This window comes from Mus caroli, chromosome 2 (genome assembly GCF_900094665.2).
Source record: "Mus caroli chromosome 2, CAROLI_EIJ_v1.1, whole genome shotgun sequence".
Taxonomy (NCBI): Eukaryota; Metazoa; Chordata; class Mammalia; order Rodentia; family Muridae; genus Mus; species Mus caroli.
Genome location: NC_034571.1, coordinates 66,033,906 through 66,053,412, shown reverse-complemented (window position 1 = coordinate 66,053,412; position 19,507 = coordinate 66,033,906). Strand labels below are relative to the sequence as shown.

Here is a 19,507-nt window from a genome sequence, read left to right as displayed (position 1 = left end):
AAAACACATATTCTGCATGTCTACTTCAAAACATTTGGGGAAAAAAAAAAAAAAAAAAAAAAAAAAAGATCTGAAAGTGGGAAACAGATTACAAAGAAAAGTCTTGAATTCAGAAAATACACTCATACTCTAGGAGCAAGCGCTGAAAAACTCCGGAAAAGTAAATAATGTTTTACAGAAAAAATGACCCAGAGGAAAGGGGACACAGGGCAGCCTCTCAGGCTGGTTCTTAATCTTAGTTCACACCTCTGATCTCTGCATCACAGGAATGCTGCCTGCCCTTCATTCCTTTATAGACTGGGATTTGTTTCTCTCTCTCTCTCTCTCTCTCTCTCTCTCTCTCTCTCTCTCTCTCTCTCTCTTCTCACTATCCAAGGGCTGGGACCATCAGCTCCTTCTTAGGTACCTTCTTTCACATTTGAATAAAAGAACATCACAGACCAACATGTCAAGCTAAAACAAAAGCATCCATATGAATGTTGCTCACTGCTCCAGGAAGTTTCCTAGCTGACCCTCGTCAAAATTCACTTTTTTTTTAAAGCCATTTTTTTTTTCAACCCAGGGAACAATATTGCAGCCCGGCAGTTCACATGCTGATATCAGACTGAATGACGGCTGTGAATCATAAAACATGTCATTAGCTTTACACCAAGCCACCAATAACCTTTGCGCCATCCGCTGACCCTTCTTTCTCGACGGTGCAAGGCTTACCTGATTGTGTTTCCAATTACAGAGAAGGGGGCCCCAGCTCTGCAGGCTGCAATCGCTTCGTCTCTACACCTCCTGGCAACCTCCACTAACTTTTTACCACTTTCATCCACATTGCCCACCAGAAAGGTTTCAGAGGTGTCTCCATGGTAGCCATTGTAATAGACCTAAACACAGGCACACATTTTAAGGTATGTCCTTTCCTGGAATCCTAGTCTCCTAAAGTCTATATCCTGTTTGTTTACGTTTTCAGTAAATTTATTACCTTCTCAGAGTTGGCTCACATATTAATTAAGAACCACCGTTCTGAAATGTAAAAGCTGAAACCATGTGATTCTGCAACATCTAAGAACACACCGATGACCGGCTCGGTTCCCTCGGCTTTGGGATTAGCAATGCTATTGTAACGTTCTGATCCCATGGTTTATTTCTGAGAAAGCAAAAACCACACTTGGAAAAATTAGTTACTAAATACATTCACCTACAATTACCACAGTAGGTCTAGAAAATTAAGTATTTAGCATAGGAAAACATGTCCTCGGTGTCATGAGCATTTGCCCGCTCTTTTATTTATCAGCTTAGAAATGACACACAATGACAAGAAGGAACAAGGCCGACACGTCAGCACTATAACGTGAGCAGGAGAATTTCATGCTAAGAATTGAAGTGGCTAGATGCAGAAAGGAAATAGGTTATAAAAATTCTCCGTCTAAGAGTGGAATCCGAATCAAATGTTCCAGAAAGCATGATGGTAACCAGAAACACTCCATGTGGATTTTTAAAGAATTAGAACATATCAAAGCAGGCTGAGGGGTAAAGCCACAGAAAGACCATTTTATCAGTCTTTGATGACGCAGAAGTGCCATGTGCTCTTGAACCAGCTCAGGCTCATCGTGAACGTCCAATGATTAGCAACAGCAGAGAACACGTAGGAGGCAGAGGAGGCGGGATGACTTGATCCTTGGACATGGCGTAGCATTTACTATTTTGCATAAATTTATCTCATCTAGCTATCTTCACAGTGCTCCTCTTCCTAAGGTGGAACGCAGAGACTATGAGAAGATCTATTTATTTAGGCTCTGTCTGAATTAATGTCACACCCATACACTGTCACACAATGAAGAGCTTGCTCTCCTGGGCAGCAAGAAGACCACACCAAAAGGCTTCACAGAGATCGCTGGCTTCTAAGTCAGGAAACGGAGGCATAGACACACAACGCCTTTAGGTTCCAGACACACAGGGTACAGAGGTACACAGGGTACAGAGGTACACAGGGTACAGAGGCACACAGGGTACAGAGGCACACAGGGTACAGAGGCACACAGGGTACAGAGGCACACAGGGTACAGAGGCACACAGGGTACAGAGNGGGTACAGAGGCACACAGGGTACAGAGGCACACAGGGTACAGAGGCACACAGGGTACAGAGGCACACAGGGTACAGAGGCACACAGGGTACAGAGTCACACAGGGTACAGAGGCACACAGGGCACAGAGGCACACAGGGTACAGAGGCACACAGGGTACAGAGGCACACAGGGTACAGAGGCACACAGAGTACAGAGGTACACAGGGTACAGAGATATACCCCAACCAGTCTGAGAGACTGATGGCTTCTTAACCCCCACAGTCCAGTCACGCTTGCTAACAGATTCCCACTTATATTCCCTTACAGAAAAACGTAAGCTTCTGTCATACACAAGAATTTATAATTGTAAGTTTGTTAATGTAAGTGTAGTTATTCAAGAAATTTTGTAGCTGCATGTTTGTAAGTAAAATGTATGATTTAAATTCATTGAAGTTGCTCTTTCATATTACCTTAAAATTAAAAATATAAAGACATTATTGTGTGTGTGTGTGTGTGTGTGTGTGTGTGTGTGTGTGCTAAAAGACAACTTGCAGGAGTCAATTCCCCCTCCAACATGTGGGCTCAGGAATTGAACTCAGGTTGTCAATTTTGGCAGCAAGCACCTTTACTCACTGATCCATTTCATCAGCCCTGCTCATATTACTTTTTCAATAGCTCTTAAGATAACTATTTGAAGGATTCAATACATATATGGAACACTGCAGGTTGTGTGTTTCTGGGGATTAAACCCAGGGTTTTGCACATGCTTGGCAGGAAGAAGACACGTTTGAATTGCTGGAACAATCACCTATAACTATAATTTGTCCCCACAAACCATCCGTATACTTCATTTAACAAGTATTAACTGAACAACTACTATGACCACCACATTTTCATTTAAAAAAAAATTAACTTTCAAGAGAAAAGGCAAACCATTTTCTTGGGGTCCATATTAGACTAGAGAACCATAAAGTGCAATGGGTATTTCCAGACAAAAAGGACAGGAGCTAAAAATACACTTCTTCAGTTAATAAAATATTTTCATAAGAAATATAATTTTTTGATACTGGCCAATATGTCCTTTAGACTCCTTTACATTTCTAGATACTAGAAAGCATCTCAAGTGAGTTTAAGAACTGTTGGAATGATTTCAGCTTCAGACATGAAATTCTCTATTAAAAGCCTTCAGGAAACCCAGGAAGGGCTAAAGCACTCTCCCTGGGCCTGTTAGGAACAGCATGGGACACTCCCCACTTCATTTGAGCAGCAATATTTTATTAGTGGGCTATTAAGCTAGGTAATAAATGTGATCCCTAAAGTCAGGTTCCTTCCGAGATGAAAATGGATCACAAGAGAGACTTTATTTCAGGTGCACTTCATAAAGCACTTCTTACACAAGTCTGAGTTGCAAAGATCCCAAAGGATATGTGGAGTGACGCTCAAGCATTCTGAGACACAGTGATATGGGGAGTGATGTGGGTAAGGACTGTTTGGCTGCTCCTGTGCACAGATTGAAAAAAAAGAAGTCTGACTTAAATAACCAGGTCTACGGAGGCCGGTTTCTAGCCTGTGTGTTCCCACTGCCGCCCAACATTCGGTCTGGATATAAAATAACTATTAGTAAAAATATTTCCTCACTAATAGAGAATGTATTTATTTTAACTGATGCCCATCTCCCAGAGTCCCAGTCATATGTTGACATTTTATTTATCTAAAAGTTACTAATTAATCATAGATGCACAGATTTCATTTATCCTTTGGGCAGTTCAAGAGGTGCCATTACAGACAATCTGAAACCCGGTGAGTACGGACAGTCCAAGTCTGGGGATGGTGAGAGGCTCAGAAATAAAAAAAAAAAAAAAAAAATGTTTGCAGCTTGTAAAATCTGCGGTCCTTAAGTTGCATCGAGTAGGCTTGTTGTTATTTAAAAAGAAAGGCCATCAACCATCTGGGGAAAACTTAAATGCAGACAGAAGAAAACCATTCTGCCTGTGTGCTTTTGAGCTCAGGCCTCTCTACACCAGAGATGGAACACAACGCTACCTTCGGGGATTTTAATAAATCCAGGGAACACGGCTAGCAAAAAAGGCGCTGTCCAAATAGACTGACACGCAGGCCAATGTAGCCCCTAATGACAGAGTAAGATAATGACAGGCCCCACTCAAAATCAGCAGGAAGAGGAAGATCAATCTTGGCAGAGTGAGGGAAAATGCTGGCTTTCTCCGTGTTAGCTCATCTCATACATATCTAGCTTCAGCAGCTGCCTAGTGCCGTGGCGCTCTGCATTAACTACACAGTGGATCAATAACAATTACACCTTCTCAAAACCGTGACACATAGCAGGATTGGGCTGACATTTCACTTAGGCCAACATTGATCTCAGTGCATCTGATTCCAGCCCGAAATTCAAGTCAGGCCTGGGTTTCCTTGGAATAAACACAGAGTTAAAGACAAAAAAGGAAACCAGCTGCTTGTGTCCGGGGCTGGGGGTAAACAGCACCCCCCGAGCGAGCGAGCGAGCAAGAGAGCATAGCTCACATTTTCAAGACACTCTCCTTCCTGTTGCTACTAGCAATTCTGAAGTTGATCAAAGATGATTTTTTTATATGATTTCCTCACCGTGACATCAATGTTGATAATATCTCCATCCTGAAGAGGTCGGCTGAAACATAAACAGAGAGAAAATGGTGATAGACAAATCTCAATAAAGAGAACCGTGAACATAAACACCCAAGGACCACTACTGCACAGCCAATGAGCTGCAAGGATAATCCTTAGCGAGGCAGGGATGGATGGACTAACCGGATCTGACCCTGGCCTTACGTTAATCGCGCCGTATTTTATAGGAAATACATGAAACAAATATAGCTGCCTTAAGATTTGATGATTCCTTTAAAAGATATACTTTCTAATTACCTTAAGTTTGTAAACAGCCAAAACAATAGCTGTCAATAAAAATTTACCTCCATTACCATATGGTGAGAATTGAACAAGGTAAAAGAAAGAGGCGATGTGCAAATATCTTCGTGGCTCACACACTGCTTTAAGAAATATCAAATGGTAGTGGTATAGCCAGGAAGAAGTAAAATACCTCAAAATCTGTGTTTCATCATAATCAGTTTCAGAAGTGTGCGTGCAGGTAGGTTTCAATTGAACCACGGTGCTTTTCAGGACGTGCTATGGATCTTAGTTTCCAAAGGGGCAATACATCATTGAAAAATGAATACCTGTCAGGGATGCCATGACAGAGCACATTGTTTACAGAGGTGCAAACAGATTTTGGAAAGCGTCCATAGCCCAGAGGTGAGGGATATGCGTCATGCCTGATGATTTCCTGATGAACAAGAGCATCTATCTCTTCAGTTGTCATGTCAACCTGAAACAGGAAATAAAGTGTGCAGCAACAGTTGAAGACATTTCCTTTACCTACTGACTATGCCCACAACAACGGCACTGCCAAGGTGAGACTATATAACCACGATGGATTCAGAGGATAACATTAATTACTCGTGACCTCACCACCACCCTCAACCAAGCTCTTTTGAGTATAGGATGGTGCTATATACCATTAGGGAATAGGGCAAGTCCGATTGATCCTTTGGGTATATGGTGGTGTTATATGCATACCATTAGGGAATAGAGAGAGTCGTAAATGGTGAGTCCTTGTTAGCCTGATCTCAACAATCCATCTCTCATCAATTCCTTCCTGTTCCTCAAGGGTCAGAGCTCTGGCTAACAGGAGCATACAAATAAGTGTAGCAGCAGAATGCTGGCCCAGAGGAGCCAGAAAGGAAGGTTTACTCACACCTTTGTATCTTGATGAAATAGTGCATGGGCGAGCTTTGCAGCAACAGCAGAGAGGCGATGGACCGTCATTTTAAAAACTTAGTCTCCGACATCTTTTATAGAGATTTTATTTTCAATAAGTTTGATTTCTTTCATGCGTAGATAAATGTTTTTTAATGTTCCCTGTACTAGAAAAGACCCAATTATTTTCCAACCAAGATAACTGAGATTGGGGGGTCTTGTTTTGTTTTTGCTTTGCATTGTTGGAGGTTGATCCTGGGGCCTCCCCTATGCGAGGCAAATGTTCTGCTGTTGAACTATATACCCTGAGCTCAGAAACTGAGTTTCATAAGCACATGAAGAATATTCCCATAAAACCGCACCACAATAAAATTCTATACCAAAGTAGTTGCTAATGACTTCCTCTGTGATTTCCTGTGCTATTTTATATTCACCTTACGCTTGGTTATGTTGCTATAACAGGTTGGTTACACAGACGACAAGTAAGCAAATTCACCCTTGAGCTCCCACTTTGAAACTACATTTATATTTTCTTTATGAACTATAGATGGCAGGATGTTTTGGGCTATTCTGAAAGAAATGATTTTATATATATATATATATATATATATATATATATATATATATATGTATCATAGATAGATAGATAGATAGATAGACAGACAGATAGATAGATCTTGCCATATTATTGAGGTTTTGTGGACCAGGCCTAGCCTTTCTTTGAAGGACACTTACAAGAAAAGAAGAGGCAAACTACAGGGTAGGACCACTTCAGCACATGGAGGCAGTGATGTGGGAAACAGAAGCAGAAAGCTGGCAGAGGCAAGGTGTCAAAGCCAAAGTCCTCTGCCATAGATCCCCTTGGATAGGCTGAGTCAGCCAATTGTCTCTAGAACCCTGCCAGTTACGATCAAATTTAGAAGTTTACATTATTTCTTGAGTAAACACATAGTAAAATCCCCTTTTCCCATCTTAAGGCTTTACTTTTTAAAAAATTAAATTATTAACAGATGAGTGCAAGAGGGGAGCTAAGGAAACGGAAGAGGAAGTCCATATGTAAGTCATGCTGAGGCTTGGTAAGACACCACCTTTAAGCTCTTCCCAGCCAGGAGGAGGACGTGCCGCGCCAGCCGACAAGCCTCACGAAGCCCTTGAATCTGATCTTCATCCTTCACTTCTATGCTGTCTCCCCAGTCTGGTACAATGCCTGTCGTCACGTAGTCTGGCTTCTTTATGCGCTTGAGGAAAAGGGATTGAAAACGGAGATCAGAACCCAGCACGCGACAATGGCATCATTTTTTTCAGACACAGCCTCCCACTTCATGGAGTCCTGCCCTTCCTGCCGAACCACCGACCTCCAAAGCCAGCACAACAGCCCCTCCAGGCTACCCCCAGTTCCTTCCCCTGCCCTTTTGAACTTAACATGGCCTGGTAGCGCTGCTCTGGATGGTCTGTTAACCTCACCAGGCTTTGAGTCAGTCGGGTTCGGCTGAGGCAGATTTCTGGTCAAAACAAATAGCAGTTTTCTGTTCTTCACTGTGCACGAGCCCCTTAGGAGCATGGCCCACAGATGAAAAGGCGCCAAGTTCCCAATCTACACAATGGCAACTTAAGAAGCACTCTCATCTCCTTCGTACCATAATAAGATGTATGCAAGGGACAGCTCTCAACACCCTCTGCCAATAAGTCCACGTAGAAGTGTGTCAAGTCCGTGGGATTCTATCTCCCACACACATTCTTAAAGTAGGTAACATGACAACTGAGCACCAGAGGTCAAAACAAAACAGTTTGTCTTTTTTGATGTCTTCTCCTAGGGCAATAAAACCACCTAGAATGTGTCCATCTTTTAAATTTTTATTTATTTATTTTATGTATATGAGTATACTGTAGCTGTACAGATGGTTGTGAGCCATCATGTGGTTCCTGGGAATTGAACTCAGGACCTCTGGAAGAGCAGTCTGTGCTCTTACCCACTGAGCCAACTCTTCAGCCCGAAGGTTTCCATCTTTAATCAAGAAGCAACAAAGAGTCTTCTCCTAACCCAACATCACACATCCAACCCGATCTCTCCTGTGGCTGGTTCTCCTGCACTGAAACCTGCTGGTGGTAACACTCTTATACATAGCTCCTGTCTGCACTAAGGTCTGCAGCCCTTCCTGGGCCATTTGTAGCAACACTGCTGACCATAACACAGTAAGGTCACAGTTGGGCCAGGAGCCATACTCGGCCCTGCAGGGCTGAGGTTGGGGCTCTTGTGTTTGTGAAGTGTGCCAGACCAGACCTTAGGATCTCCTCTTATTCCACGATCAGAAGGGATTTTCTCTACCCACTTATTTGGCTTTTTTGTTTGGTTTGTTTGTTTGTTTGTTGAGACAGGGTTTCTCTGTGTAGCCCTGGTAGTCCTAGAACTTGCTCTGTAGACCAGGTTGGCTTCAAACTCAGAGACTTGCCTGCCTCTGCCTCACAAGTACTGGGACACATGCCCAGCTCGTTTGTTTTTGAGACTAGGTCTCTCACTGAACCTGGAGCTCACACAGAGCCAACAGCTCCATGGATCCTCCTGTGTCCCCCTCCCCATTCTCAGCACTAGAATTAGAAGCATACACCACTAGGGTCTATGTGGGCACTGGGGATCTGAGCTCCGGCTCTTAACTCTGGTGTGGCAAACACTTACTGATTAAGTGATCTCTCCATCAAGAGAGGGGCTTTTTTTATTCTGGGACTAGAATGGCCTGGCTTGCCCCAGCTGAGCCCTGCAGGGGCTACAGTCACCTGTGATCACCCAGCTGCTCCCATGGGTCACCAAGCCTCCTCCCAGCAAGCTTATGTTCTCATTGCTGCTCTGGGCTCAGCTTTGGTTACAACCATGGGCTGCGGTGGTGCTCGGTTGTCTCTGAAACTGGCTAAAATGCAAACCACAACACACTTCCTTTACCTACGGGTGTGTGTGTGTGTGTGTGTGTATGCAGGTATGGAATCAAATATGTATTCACATGTGTAGAGGTGTGGAGACCACCAGACAATATCTGATGTCTTCCTTAATTACTCTCCACCTTATTTTTTGAGACAGGGCCTCTCACTGAATCTGGAGCTTACTGATTTGACCAGACTGTCTGGCCAAGGATCCTTAGGGATCTATCTGTCCCTGACTCCCCTGCCCAGATCTGAGATTACAAGCATGTTACAGTCCTGGTCTTTGTCGTTGTTGTTGTTTTACATGCACCCTGGGAGTAAATGCAGGACCTCATGTTTACAGAGCAAGTACTTTACTGTCCAAGACAAATCCCCAGGCCAAGCCCTACCCTACAGATTTCTTTTTGGTTTTACAAAAAAAAAAAAAAAAAAAGTGTCAATGTGTTGAAAGTGTCATTATGACTAATACCAAATGCTGGCTCTTTCTATGATGATCAGACCTAAGCCAAGCTAGGACTTTGAGCTTTTTTTGTTTCTCAACCCTTTACAAAAATGGACTGCTCCACTTTGGGAAGAACACTCAGAGTGATTCATTATAGAAGTGGAAAAGGAAGAAAGCAGGTGATTTTCGTGGCAAGTCTATATTTCTTTTATGATATTTCTTCCTCATAAACGATCCCTTCCACCTCCTTTGCCTTGCATTTTCAAAGACAGAGAGATTGTACTCCCACAATACTGAAACCTTTGAAGGGGATCAAGAATGTTCTAGCTTTTATTTAATATATTCTAAAAAAAATTATTCAAAGAACATAGTAACGTAGAAATGTAAGGGCTTAAAAACATTCAGTGTTAGTTTCCATGAATCTCTCTTAAATCAACCCAATTTTACAGTCATTTTCAAAAAAAAATTGTGAACTATATACACATAGTTTTAATTTCATGCTAGAAGTCTAACATAAAAAAAAGTCATGATCAAAAGTTGAAGTTCTAAATAAGCTAAACAGTTGTTTTCCCAGACTTCATTTTTGCCTTAATTGATATTCTCAAACTACAGTATGCTAAAATAAAATGTCTCCCGTCACAATTTGAAATTAAAAAAAAAAAAAACAACACGTCTTAAATTCGTGATTCAAATGTGCTTGCACAGTCCACCTGTGCTTGCTAGTCAGAGTGGCAGCCTGCAGCAGCCTGCAGCAGCCGGACAGTACCTTGGGGACAGGATGTGCGGGAGAGACGGCAGCCGGCGAAACCACACTGTGGGAGATATCCCTTTGTCTCCAGAAAAAGAAATGTCTTCTTTGTTGACTGCCTGACCGCTTGTGTAAGTAGATATGATTGAGTGGCGAAGACAGAATTCTCTGACAACCTGTGAGCAGAAATAGAGTATTTCATGTTAGGAAGAAAGAAAGGACCTTAACAGGATTGCCCTAGAAGGTGTTGCTGCCTATTAGATCATTAGTCTCGTTCTCTATTGACTCAAAAAAGAAAGCCCCCCCAAAGAAACAGGGACAGTAGTGTTCTGGGCTCTGGTACAACAGTAGCACACCATATTGACTAACTAGCACTGTTTACATAAATTTCTGACGATAGGAAGCTTTACTCTAATAGGAAATAAACATACTGAAGATCTGCCCCACAGCGGGTGTGGAAAAGAACAATTTCTGCTGCGGGGCCTTGTGTGACGATGTCCAGGTAACCCCAGAATTCAGGGCACTACTTTGGCGGCTCTATACTCTTTAAAACTATTTTCCTTTCAAAAGCCACAGACAAATTGCCAGCTGCACTTTTGGCCTCCGTGGGATTGCGACTGTGTGTTAAGTTATTGCGCGTGAAGGCATAATACTGAAATTCATTGCAACGAATGCTCAAGTTGGTTCAAATAGCAAGTGTAAGTATAACCAAAGAAAATGAACATAGGAATTTAAAGGTCTTTATTAAAATATTAAAAGCACGTCTTTCAACTCAGCAATTTATCTCTTCAAATGTCCCATGGATAATACAATTGGAAATGATAAATGTACAGCACCAAACGCTTACTTAGGAACTATTTGGACAAAAAAATCGTGAAGTAGCCTGATTCCAAATGGGATGTATTAACAGGGGATGGGCTAAACATCTAATACAGTCTATCTACCCAACAGAAAATTCTGGGGCCATTAGGAAGAACAAGGCTCACCATGGCAGTACACACCCATAACTCTAGCACTTGAGAAGCAGAGGCAGTAGTGTCAGTTTAAGGTCATCCTGAGCTACATGGGACCCTGACTCAGAGGAGTAGAAAAAGGAGGAGGCGCTAAATGGGCTCTGGGCATTGATTGGCAGGGCCACAAGGCAGTGTTATGTTATGGGAAAGCACAGGCCGAACAACGTCCACAGGAAGCCTGTTAGGTGCAGGCGAGAGTAGGCATGGTCGAGATGCACTGTCCACATGTAAGAAATTCATAAAGAATAAATTAAAACATCATGTTCAAAGAGAAAACCCATTAGTGTAAAAGAAGCTGACACAGTTATTTATATAAGCGTGTAGATGTCCATACACTTCCAAAGTCAATATTCATCGGTAGTGTGCGATAGGGCAAGAGGTAAGAAGACTTTTTGATTCATTTTAATTTCTTCCCTATGGTGAGCTTTTAAAAGCTATCTACTTCTCCATAAATACATAAATGAAAAAATATCCACTTTCATTGCTATTACAGTAAAAGTAATAGTTGAGAAAAATCCCTCACTGGCCACAGCTTACAGTTGTGAAGGAGAGCCGGCAAACTGCACGCCTCTGTTTTTATACAGCTTAATATCTAAAAATAAATGTTTTATATTTATAAGTGGTTGGGAAAAAAATCAGAAGAAATAGGATCTTACAAGATAAAATTGTGTGGAATTCAAGTTCCACACCTCCCCTCAGTCATTTACAACTGGTCATGGCCGTTTCTAAGCTAAGGCAGACCTGGTTAGCCATGACAAAGACATATGGACAAAAACAAACAAACAAACAAATGATCAAATGATTGTCATCTGGTGTCTGGAGGGTGGAGTGTCCTCCAGAAAGCAGAAGCTGCGACTTCTGGGTGGCTATCTCAATCCCTGTACTTGCTGGGTCTCTCTGTGTCCCAGTGTGTGAGAAGGAACCGGAACAGGAACTGTGGAAGTATGCCATGCTTAGCAGACGCCTAACAAACAACAGTTTCTTCATGGACATTGGAAAAGTAAAATGTGGGGGCTGCTCTTCCAGGGGACCTGGGTTCAATATCCAGCACACGTGGCAGCTCACAACTGTCTGTAGCTCCAGTTCCAGGGGATATGACACCCTCACACAGACATACATGTGGGCAAAACACCAATGCACATAAAATAAAAATAAATAAAACCCGTAAAGTAGAATGTCATAAAAATTGAAGCTCCTTTCAGAGCTTTACTACTAACCACCATGTCAGCGACTGAGCAAGGAGTTTTGCATCTGCTGGCTCATCAGTCGTCACAAGGGCCCTATGGGCTCAGAGCTGTACTGTATTCATTTTTAACTCACTTTTTCCTTTAACTTTCATGTATTTGGATGGTTTGCTTGCAGCACCTGACACAGTGCCTGCAGAAGCCAGAGGCGTCTGCATCCCTTGAAACTGGAGTTACAGAGGGATGTGAGCTGCCACGTGGATGCTAGGGATTGAACCCAGGTCCTCTGGAAGAGCAGCCAGTGCTCTTACCTGCTGAGCCATCTCTCCAGCCACTGTTACTACATTTTATAGGGGAAAATACCAAGTGTAAAGCAAGATATGCAGGAAGGACCAAGGCCAAGGAAAACTCCCCAAGCCCCTCTCTCTGAGTTTTTTTCAATAAAATTAGCTAATATATGGAAACATCCAGAAAAATGGAGAAGATACCACCGAATTGTGTTCACTAATAATCTTTTTTTCCAGAGTGTGTTAATGGGCTTCCCAGCCCCCCTTCCCTGAGCACGCATGCTTCAGTGAGGCAGTTGGGCATGCTGTTATATACAGTAGAAAGTCTGGAGACTAGAATCAATCTATGATTCTGTCCCCCTAGTTGTCCCCTTACAAAGGCCAACATACAAAGTGCAGTCTTCCCATCCTGAGGAGAGTGCATGCTATGATGACTGCTAAAAGCATCCATATCAACAAAGGTGCAGCCAGATGCACATGCCTTTGATCCCAGTGCTCAGGAGACAGAAGTAGGTAGGCAGGAGAGTTCGAGGCCAGCCTGGCCTACAGAGCCCGCCTCAGGACTAAATAAAGAAACTCTGCCTCAAAATAAATAGATGGATGGATGGATAGGTAGATAGATAGAAACAGAGAGATAGACAGACTGATAAATGATAGAAAAAAGAAGCAGAGAGGCTCAGATTTAGCAACCACCTTTTGATGACGCTTACTGCCAGCATTCAGTTTATCACACAGTGCCTCTTACAGTTCCTGCCCGTTTAAAGATGAGGAGATACCCACCTCTCATAATCAATAACCAGGCCCCCTCCAGCTCCTCACTTCCAAGCCTGGGCCTGCAGCCACCACACTACCCTTTAACAGCATGCAGTGGCCCTCAAAGTCCACGTATGCCTGGCCCAAAACCACAACTTTTTCAGGGTTTGGATTTTGAAGAATGTTCTGTTTGTTTGTTTAATCTTGAAAAACATATCCTGTGCTCAATTAACATTTAGACGTTTTTTTCATGGAAATTCTTAGAGGAATTCCCCTCTAATTGAAAAGGTACATTTCATACCTTTGAAGTAATCCAGATCTGAGTCACCCAAGCTTCTGAGGCCCACTTTCTAACCATTAAGGGGAATTAGTGTGTTCTTGCTCCCATCAGGTAAGGTGTTAGGTAAGACAACAGACTTGGAAACTGTAGCGATCATTCATTCTCCCTCTACACCCCCCCCCCCCCCCCCCCCCCCCCACCAACACACACACTCTTTTTTTTTTTTTGGTTTTTCGAGACAGGGTTTCTCTGTGTAGCCCTGACTGTCCTGGAACTCACTTTGTAGACCAGGCTGGCCTCGAACTCAGAAATCTGCCTGCCTCTGCCTCCCGAGTGCTGGGATTAAAGGCGTGCACCACCACACCCAGCCTGCCCTGCTCTTTAACATGTCCTCCTTGGGGGCATCCAAATCTAGTCTCTCACTCCACACTCAATGTGTTTATGCCTCCACTCTCCGTGCCAAATCCTAAATCCAGGAAACACACTGGTCCTCTCCAGTCCCGTGAGGGAGGCAGATGTTAAGCAGATCAACAGCTGGCAGGAGGGATGGAAACCAGGCTGGAGACACCGGGGCGTGGGTGACAACTGCCTAGCAAGGGCAGGGGCAGGGAACAGACCACAGAGTCTTCCCATGCCATCGCCTTACTGAGCTCATCCCAGAAGTTAAGAGAGATGGCCTCAGCATTGGCCTTCTTCACTCAGCAGAACCTGCTTCACTGTCATGCTGCAGCCAGACAGCAGGTGAGTGATAGAGACTCAGATCAATTTTATCACACAGAGGATTTTCCCTCCGGTATGGCTGATTAGAGAAGAGAGGCCATTTCTATCAATATTATCAAGTTCAAGTACATAGGCATTACAGGGGAATTTTTTTTCTATGCACTTACACGTGAATTATGAAAGCATCAGGTCTCTACCGGGAGGCCTGGGTAAGGCTTTGGAGGCATTCCCTTTCTGGTTAACAGTGTGGTCAATGTATCCATCCTGCCAAATGACAGGCTCACTGTCAGAAAGACGCAAGCACATCCCCCACCCCTGCCCCCAGCAACTGGACAGGTGAGCATTAAGAGCAGTAGGAGCCCAGCCTGGACACAGTCAATCTGCTGACAACAGTTCTAAGCAACTCTACTTCCACCTTTATAGTTGAAGTAAAATGTTTTCTTTCAGGTCAATAAAAGTACCGCATACGTGTTATCACAAAGTAACGTGATAGTGAAATACCATTATGTATTTATTCCATGAACTATTCACTGCTGACCAGGAAAAAAAAATAGTGTTTTCACAGATGAAATAGATGAGTTTCACTCCTGGTACCCTAGAAGATAATGATGTCACCCTGAACAAGGTAGCCAGGAGGGGATCATGAGCTATGCTTATTATAATTTTTGTGTGTGTGTGTTTTGTTTTTCTGTTTTCCAGACAGGGTTTCTCTGTGAAGTCCTAGCTATCCTGGAACTCACTCTGTAGACCAGGCTAGCTTCAAACTCAGGGACATCTGCCTGTGCTGGGATGAAGGGGTGCAGTGCCATGCTTGGCTTTTTGCACTTAGAATTTTTGAATTCTGAATTTTGAATATTCAAGCTATTACTGACTTGATTATGATGGAGATGGAAGATGGCACTTTGGGCAAGAATGCTCGTATTAACAGGCAAGAAGCAGGTGTCTATAAGTCTCAGAGTGCAGCTTCGACTCTGATAGAATTTTTGTGACACTGAAAGTCATTTTTACGATCACCCTCAATAACAGTGAATATTCTACTGTCTATAACAATGTGTGGGTTTACTGCCTGTGCAAGAGACCCTACAGCTTTTCTGCTGGGTGATCAGCAGTAACAACACCCTGATCAAGTTAGCAAAAGCAACTCCTTGCTGCTCGGGGGCCCCCTGGTCTGAGGCTTTTGATGGCTCCCACTGGTGTGTCCTAAACGCCACCTAGGCCCACTTGCCCCTGTGGTAATTAAAGTTGCAAACTGTGCGGGCTCAGTGTCTCCTGAAATTGCTCTGTGTCCTCTGGATTCCACTGTGCATGCTTCGTATTGTAAACTTACATGTGGGATATAAATCTAGGTATGTGCTTAAGTATTTTCATATTTGATGGTAACATCAATTTCTAAACATCGCCTTTTAATTCCTTTTATAGATTGGGTCTGGAAGGTGGAGCTTCAGAACTCGGCATGCTGGAGGAGGGCTGTGTCTTCCACGCCTGATGTCGCTGCACACAGTCTGCCCTGTATTCATTGGCCTTTTACCCAGGGTCCATTTTAATTGTTATCTGCTCATGCATTCTATACCACATAATGAAGCGCTTCCATTTCACCCACTGTGCCCTGGGGTTTTATGTGTATCTTTTCTAATGACCCTTTATTAAGCTGATTTTACCCTTGAAAATGTGAGTTTTGCTTTTGGTCAACAAGTATTTTTAAGGGGAAGTCTGAGTGAACTTTCAAAGGGGCCTCTAAAGTGCTTATTATTTTAAACACTTGTAAAACTGAACAAAGTACGATTGTACTCTAGTGTGGCTGCCGACACCTACATTTCTCATAATATACTCCTAGACCAGGCTTTCACCCAGCAGCAGCAGGCCATCAGTCCTCATTTAGGCTTCCTTCAGAAGGATCAAACATCTGGGTAGAAAACAACACAATAAGGTAGGCTGGTATGACTTTACATTAGCTAACAATGTCAATCAGCAGTAATATAGAATTGAAAAGACGCCCTGTAAAATATCTCGTTGAACATATTTCTTCATAATGATCAGCAAATGCCAAAGTCTAGTAACAAAACTATTATTTATAGCATATTAACATCTAATTGATTTTACAAATGGAGGCAATTATTTTGGATGAAGGGAGGACTGTCTGCCACATTTAAATGATTTATGATTACCAAGACAGAAAACAACAATGTTTTACTAATCCATTTTCAACTGTGGCTCTTCCACCCATTGATAATTTTAATTCTAACCAAATGATTTGTTTAAATAATACATTAACTTCAACTTTTTTTTTTTTTAAGGCAACTTACTTTGTGTCTGCAATCGGACAGGGTTTGGTTTTTAATGTTCAAAAATGTTGCATCCTCCAGTGGGCTTAGAAAAGACCCTACCCTAGGAACACGTATTGAAGTGTGGATTTAGAACCACAGAAAGATCGCACTTTCATGAACTCCAACCGATTACTCCAAGCAGGAGCCGGAGCCCCCACAGAGCATCACGTGCGTGAAGTCCAAGAGAACACTGCAGAGGCCTCCGTCTCCAGTCTCTTGACCTAAAACATCAACTGTCTGCTTGAAAGGTTTCATAACTCATACAAACGTTGCCAAAGAGAAATTAAACAGCGTGAGTCACTCACTACGATGCTTTTGCAATCTAGGACTAGGATGTACTGGTTTGAAAAGGAAGTGAGGGAAAATGGTGGGTTCCTTCCCATTTCAAGGCAACTATAAAGCAGAGGAGAAGCTCATATTTCACAAGAAACAACCTGTGCATTTGTTGAAGGGAAAACACATCCACGCACATTGAGGGATTGCCCCGGGCTGATGCAGATACTGATTGGGCAAAGCTGAAGGACAAGGGCTCTTGGAACTAAACAAAAGCAAATTCATCCTGTTGACAGATGCTGCTTACATCAAAGTACCAAGGAACTCTCCCGGCTCCCAATTTTTAAAAACAATTAGTACCTTTCTACAAGCCACACATTGAAGACAAAGTTAAGTTTTTTAATCAGCCATAATAAACATTATTAAATCTGTTCTCAGAGAGTTTCAGCTCAGCTAGGAACTGTTTTAGTGTGTTTTTAGCTCTGGGCCTTGCCAAACAGTGGTTTATTCATTGCCATGGACATGTCTGGGAAGGCGAGCTGGGCATGCCATCAGCCCCTTCCTTCCAGGGGTTAACTGCTCTGGCTGCCAAATAAAATACAGAGCGAGCCATGTAATTATGGAGACAGTCAAAGGGCAGGCTCTATTTTGAAATCTATTTGCACAGACAAGGTCTTCCAATTGAACTTACAGGAAACAAGCTGGTAAAGAACCCCCTTCCCCAGATGCCGTCCACACTTTTTCTCCACTTCAGGAAGTCGTGGATATGGACACCATCCACCACCGCTTCCTGCATCTCAAGCTAAGATGCCCTTGTGGAGAGAAGAGCGGTCTGTTTCACAAACCTAGAAGGATCATGGGGGTGGGGGCAGCTAATTAACAGCGCTTGGAGTCGGTCTCTAAATGGTAAAGCTACAGTGTTTGTTAAACATTTCTAAAGAGGGCACAGGCCCAGTTGGTATGCAGGTGTGGGGAGAAACAGCTCATTTTCCTAAAGTCGAAAAGAAAGCACAGAGTTGAGTGTAACAGAGACTGCTACAAGGACTTGTAGGAAATAAGGATTCTACCTGACATCCCACAGGACCATCCTGGCAGTTATTTGTAGATAAAACTATTGACTGCAGTCATGAAGATTCCACAGGAGGGAAAGGACACATGTCAACTCTCGAGTGACAGAATTGGGAAGACTTACTTTTATCCTGGCTGCTTATACTCTAAGGTCTGTGAGGACAAGTTGTCTGAACAATAAAATAGGGTTGGCTGCCATTACTGATACAATGAGTGGCCTGATGAAGGCAAGGCAGACAATAATCTGTGGAGGTCAGCGCCATCACCCAGGCCCGGGAGCCCTGGCTCTAGAGAAGACAAACTAAAAAAGTCAGTCGCATGTAGAACATTTCTGAGGAAAGGATGACTTGGGTGCCTGGGCACCCAAGTTCAATAATAACGATCAAGAATGGTTCCCAGGTCAAAGCAAAGAGGACTCTGTGCAAGGCTCCCTCAGACGTTAGCTCGGTGCAACATCCTCCCTCCTTTTAAAAACTGTATGAACAGCAACTGACATAGCATAACACCACTGACCAGCTCAGAAAAAATTCAGGAAAAGGCTTCAATTTGCTTCTTTAGAAAAATCAAATTTGAGGATGGAGAGACTGCTCAATGGTTAAGAGCACTGGCTGCTCTTCCTGAGGACCTGAGTTCAATTCCCAGCAACAACTCAGTGATTCACAGCTGTCTGTAGCTCCAGTCCCAGGCTGACACCCTCTTCTGACTTCCCTGTGCATCAGGTACTCACATAGTACACAGATAGACAAGCAAACAAAATACCATAAGCATAAAAAAATCAATTTGATAATGGGATTATTCACGAGTAGCTACCACCAGGACCTAAGGATCTATACTTAGACAACAAGCACCTTCCTACTCTAGGGAAACAGACACACCCTCCACCTATACTACACATACAGATCAATAAACACTTGCACTTACTAATGGAGACCCGTGTTGGTGGGCTATGGGGTGTGTGTGTGTGTGTGTGTGTGTGTGTCTGTGTGTGTGTCTGTGTGTGACTTTTAGGCTAGCTTAATCACAGCTAAGGGAAGAATGCCAAAGATTTTGGCAAAAACTAGATGTCTATCATTTGGCAGATCAGGGGAAGTAACTTAGCAATGATCCATTTCTATAGGGAAATACAACACTGCATGCAATGAAAAGATAAAAAATATTTACTTCATGTTGAAATCTCAGCTCATCTTATATAGACTACAGATCAGAAAATACCGAGTTACAAGGAAATAGTGTATGCCGAGCAAAGCCATTGTCTCTCAGCTGAAGTTTAGAGAAAAGAAGCTTTTTCGCAGTTCAACAATACGTACACTCAGGCCACTTCTTGGACAAAGAAATACTGTACCCTTCTAGGGAGGAATAAAGGGGCTGTTTATTAGAGCCTTGTTAAAATGTAATAATTCATTCCAGTTGAGCCCTGTGAAAAATGTCATCAAAATATCATTTTCTTTGCCAGATTTTCTGGATGCCGTAGTATCATTTAAATACAGCTGAGTGAGTGAGTGAGTGAGAGAGAGAGAGAGAGAGAGAGAGAGAGAGAGGGGCTCTGACCAGAGTGGAAAAAGGAAAAAGCAAGTGAGCTGTCAGAGTAGTATAGGAGCATTTCACACAGGCCTGGGACCCAGGGAGCACATACCTCTG

At 43.0% G+C, this 19,507-nt stretch overlaps 1 protein-coding gene across 5 annotated transcripts in view; it reads right to left on the bottom strand.

Annotated features, from left to right (window-relative positions):
- The window catches only part of Metap1d (methionyl aminopeptidase type 1D, mitochondrial), a 76,321-nt gene that overhangs the window by 9,074 nt on the left and 47,740 nt on the right, over positions 1-19,507 (bottom strand). For 3 of the 5 annotated variants that reach the window (XM_021149781.2, XM_029474213.1, XM_021149790.1), the window contains 5 exons: positions 9,986-10,143; positions 6,953-7,102; positions 5,285-5,433; positions 4,677-4,719; positions 712-875 (listed from right to left, as the gene is read on the bottom strand). In XM_021149781.2, coding sequence (XP_021005440.1) covers positions 712-875; positions 4,677-4,719; positions 5,285-5,433; positions 6,953-7,102; positions 9,986-10,143 — 664 coding nt within the window. Of the gene's footprint in view, positions 1-711; positions 876-4,676; positions 4,720-5,284; positions 5,434-5,864; positions 5,957-6,952; positions 7,103-9,985; positions 10,144-16,016; positions 16,108-19,507 lie in introns of those variants that run through there. The other 2 variants (XM_029474214.1, XM_029474212.1) reach the window with 2 other exon arrangements.